This window comes from Limulus polyphemus, unplaced genomic scaffold, assembly GCF_000517525.1.
Source record: "Limulus polyphemus unplaced genomic scaffold, Limulus_polyphemus-2.1.2 Scaffold185, whole genome shotgun sequence".
NCBI lineage: Eukaryota > Metazoa > Arthropoda > Merostomata > Xiphosura > Limulidae > Limulus > Limulus polyphemus.
The window spans coordinates 91768-96339 of record NW_013665795.1 but is presented as its reverse complement, the minus strand read 5'-3'; the positions used below and the strand labels follow the sequence as shown (position 1 = coordinate 96339).

The window sequence follows — 4572 nt, the reverse complement described above, 5'->3', positions numbered from 1 at the left end:
AATACTATTCTAACGACATACATGTTCTACTTGCTATTATATATCACTATGAGATACAATACTATTCTAACGACATGTACGTTCTATTTACTATTATATATATATCACTGAGATACAATACTATTCTAACGACATACATGTTCTACTTGCTATTATATATCACTATGAGATACAATACTATTCTAACGACATGTACGTTCTACTTGCTATTATATATATCACTGAGATACAATACTATTCTAACGACATACACGTTCTACTTGCTATTACATATCACTATGAGATACAATACTATTATAACGACATATACGTTCTACTTGCTATTATATATCACTATGAGATACGATACTATTCTGACGACATGTACGTTCTACTTGCTATTATATATCACTATGAGATACGATACTATTCTGACGAAATGTACGTTCTACTTGCTATTATATGTCACTCTGAGATACAAAGTGTATGTCGTTAGAATAGTATTGTATCTCAGAGTGATATATAATAGCAAGTAGAACGTGTATGTCGTTAGAATAGTATTGTATCTCATAGTGATATATAATAGCAAGTAGAACATATATAATAGCAAGTAGAACGTATATGTCGTTAGAATAGTATTGTATCTCATAGTGATATGTGATATATATATAATAGTAAATAGAACGTACATGTCGTCAGAATAGTATTGTATCTCATAGTGTGAGATACAATACTATTCTAACGACATACACGTTCTACTTGCTATTATATATATCACTGAGATACAATACTATTCTAACGACATACACGTTCTACTTGCTATTATATATCACGTTGGAAAACTATAAGTGGACCTTTTTTAACCTAAACTTTACATGAAAAAAGTATTTATTATCAGATTATATGAAACGAGCCAAACATCATACAAATACGTAAACATTCGCAGTTGTCTGAATAGTTTAGAATCGCATGACTTTTGTAAATAACCTACATTACAATTTGTGCCCCCCTTCCAGTGACCCAGCAGAAAGTCTGCAGGATTACAGTACTAGAATATGGGTTTTGATACTGGTGGTGAGAAGAGCAAAGGTAGCCCATTGTGTTGCTTTACGCTTAACAACAACCCAAACCAAATAGGCTTCATTGCACTACATTTTATCATTGCTGACCAGAATATCAGAAGGATTTGAATTTGAAGATCTCACTCAAAAATATATTTTATTTATTTTAGTTCAGGGATCTTAAGCAGTTTTGTAATACATCGTATTCATATGTATATATTATACAGTTTTGTAATACATTGTATTCATGTGTATATATTATACAGTTTATTTTATAATTTAAACTTTTTAAGCTGGAAAATGTGATTCGCCAGAAAATGAACGCACAGATACTTAATGAAAGCTACTAATATCATTTATAAAACTTGAAGTAATATTCTGACGTTAGAATTTTTCTTTTGCTAGTTTTCTTTGCTAGTTTTCTTCATTTTCTATTATTATGCTAAAATGATAGGAATTCTAAAGAGATGCTACTGTTTAGCAAATTATATCCAACATGCTTTTCTATAATATTTGATTTACATTATGGATGTTACGTGATCAATTGTAGGAAGAAATTCAAAAGGCCGTGACGTCTGAAGATATTGAAAACTCCCCTGAGACCTTTGTTTCTTCCCTAAGAAAACAGTCAATGGAAGCGAAGAACAGCACACTGAGACACACACACAATCCCAGTTACGAGTGCGTTCTTCTGCTACGTAAAGAAGATCCAGAGAGTGAAAAACACGTCTTTTTAACCGAGTACACCAACACATTAACAGCGGGAGATGATGCAAATAACGCATCAACAGCAGAGCAACAAGTTCTCAACAGTAATTCCCATCAGCCCAAGACTCAAAGTAAGTTACACGTTCTTCTTAAAGTTATATATATACAATAATGATGAAATAAAGATTGAGTACATTTCATAGACACATTATACTATAAACAATCTCTAGTATATATTTAATACTTAAAAATTAGCTGGATTTAAAAGGCATAATTAACTAGGCGAAGATGTATGGATGAGTGCTATGCTACACATAGTTACCAATAATGGCTCGAGTGTAAAATCAGACAAACTTAGTGTCTTAATAGAAATCACTAAGGTATCATTTTTGTTTTTCAGAGATCATCAAAAACTAAAGTTCATCGCAACTAGCAGTTATTATTTTTTTTCATTTATACCTCAAGAAAGCAGTCTGTTTTAATCTGAATAAAGCTGACTGTGGTAACAAGACAAAGTTAATTACCGTGTAATTTATCCACAGGTATATAATTTGTATTTTTTTTTACAATACATAATAAATTGTCCCATTTTTACATTCGATGTCAAATACATGCAGAATTTATTGTTACTTTGTGTTTATTGCAAAGCTACTAAGGCATGCCAAATCAATAGTGAACGAGAAAGAACAATTAATAAATATATATATATATCCTCCTCTCTTTTGTCCGATCATTCTTGTTCCCAGTGTTCATTTGATTTCGCATAATTCAGCTCAGAATGAAAGTCGATGTCATTTCTGCTTCCAGCTCTTTCTCACATGATTTCATGCTTAAAGGTAAAGCAGTTTCCAATATCATCTACCCTAATTGAATGAGGTGTAATATTAGCATTATCACTTTACTGTACAAGTTACTTCTCATTACAGTTATAGCTAACATATTATGATTACAGTTTAAGTGTCTTGGGTTAAGCCAACACAGAAAAATAAGTGGAATTCATCTAAAAATACTTGAGTGGAAAAAAAAAAAAAAAAAAGAAGTCAAAACTGTTTTATCTCAAACAGTAAGTGCTATCTCATAAACATAGCAATATAAAACATTCTGGCATTACTCATATTGCATCATTATATTCATGTGCTGTACAACTGAGCTTGTACTTAGTTTGGCTCTGAAATAATCTACGAATCATCACTGAGTTACATTGAACTAAATGCATGTGATTTGGTAAATTTGAGTACGTATGTATAACTTGATTTTAGAAACATTCTATGATATTATAATATATGTTCGTCACTTGCACTTTAAGCCTTTATTTATGTTTATTTTGAAAACCTTAGTTGTCACAATCCAATACTTTGTGTCGCTGTTCTTTCAGCATTGTATTTTTTTGTATAGGTATGATCAAAACTAATATTGTGTATTTCAATACGCTGCAGACGATATTTCAATACATTATATTCCAACTTCTCCAAAGAGTAGATAAAAACTCTTTAATTACTAATGTTAATTAAAGATTACACTGTACGAAAAAAAATATATTAATAGTATGGAATTTTCAACCAAAACTACACACATATGTGCAATAGGTGAAGTTAGAGACCTCAAGCATTCTCAGTTGTGAACAGATGACTAGATGGAGGAAAAATCAGTTAACATCAGCTTTTATAATATATTCACAACTAAAAGCACATGAAGTATTCAGCTCGAACCTTCAAATTTCTGATATTTAGCGCTGAGCCCTAACCACTAGGCCTATCCACATACATATTTTGAGCTGAACTAATGATTTATGTTTTGGTCTTCCAGGAGGTTCAGAATCAAGTGGCCGATGTAGAGCAATCTGCAAAAAAGACAGACTTGATAGTGTTTCTTATAGAAGTGAAGAGAAAGAGAAGTTGAAGGTTAGTGTATGGACGTATGTTTGTTTACATAATATTTTATTTAGCATCTTACAACTATTTTTGTGTTTAAAAGTGAAAAGTACAACCAGTTTACAAAGCTGTAAATGTGTAAAATTCTGGTAACATAAGATAGTCTTGTTACAAACCAACCCAAATTTATGCCGACGATTATCAACAGTAGTTTGCGAAATTTAAGATGAATCAGATCTGACGATTTCTAGTTAGTTTAAAATATTTATCAATATTTCACTAGGCTTTTTTTTATCTTATAACAAAAGATATGTAACTCGCGAAACAGTAATATCGATTATAGATATTTTTGTTGGCGTCAGATAATCTTCTGCGATTTTCATCTTGTTCATTGTAGAAACTAAGTTGTCTTTACGCTATTGAGGTGGTTTGATTTATAGTTGAGGTATTTATCCGTACCTGTGTGATTCCTGTAAACCCCTGTGTTATTTGAGTTACTCCTTTGGTAACCATCATATTTAGGATTGGGTGTTTCTTATCCTCTATTTCTATTGTAAATTGTACCGCAGGATGTTGTCTGTTCAAGTGGTTCATGAATTCTTGAATCTTACGCTTAGTTTGTGGCCCAATTACGAATGTATCATCAATATATTTGAGCCACCTTTGGATGTAGAGAGGTTGTTTTGAGGGTGTCATCTTTGAAACATTCCGTGTAGAAGTTACTGGGTATTGGTGATAAGAGTGAGCCCATGGCTAGATCTTCTTGTTAGTTGTGTTGGAATTAGATTGTTTTGATACAAAATGTTGTGAGTTCTATTACCGGGGAGATTGTAAGGTATTTGCGTTCCTTGAATGTTATATGACTTACAAGCCGGCCCGGCATGGCCATGTGGTTAGGGCGCTCGATTCGCAATTTGAGGGTCGCAGGTTCGAACCTCCGTCCCACCAAACAT

General features: G+C 32.2%; 1 protein-coding gene and 1 long non-coding RNA gene across 2 annotated transcripts in view; one reads left to right on the top strand and one right to left on the bottom strand.

Annotated features, from left to right (window-relative positions):
- LOC111084966 overlaps positions 1 to 4572 on the top strand; it is a 55225-nt gene that overhangs the window by 44230 nt on the left and 6423 nt on the right. Inside the window, exons 16-17 of the mRNA XM_022381682.1 lie at positions 1591 to 1879; positions 3555 to 3649. Of these exons, the coding sequence (XP_022237390.1) occupies positions 1591 to 1879; positions 3555 to 3649 (384 nt within the window). The remainder of the gene's footprint in view (positions 1 to 1590; positions 1880 to 3554; positions 3650 to 4572) is intronic.
- LOC111084967 overlaps positions 3222 to 4572 on the bottom strand; it is a 6774-nt gene continuing 5423 nt past the window's right edge. The window contains exon 3 of the long non-coding RNA XR_002609842.1: positions 3222 to 3588. This is a non-coding gene — a long non-coding RNA (uncharacterized LOC111084967). The remainder of the gene's footprint in view (positions 3589 to 4572) is intronic.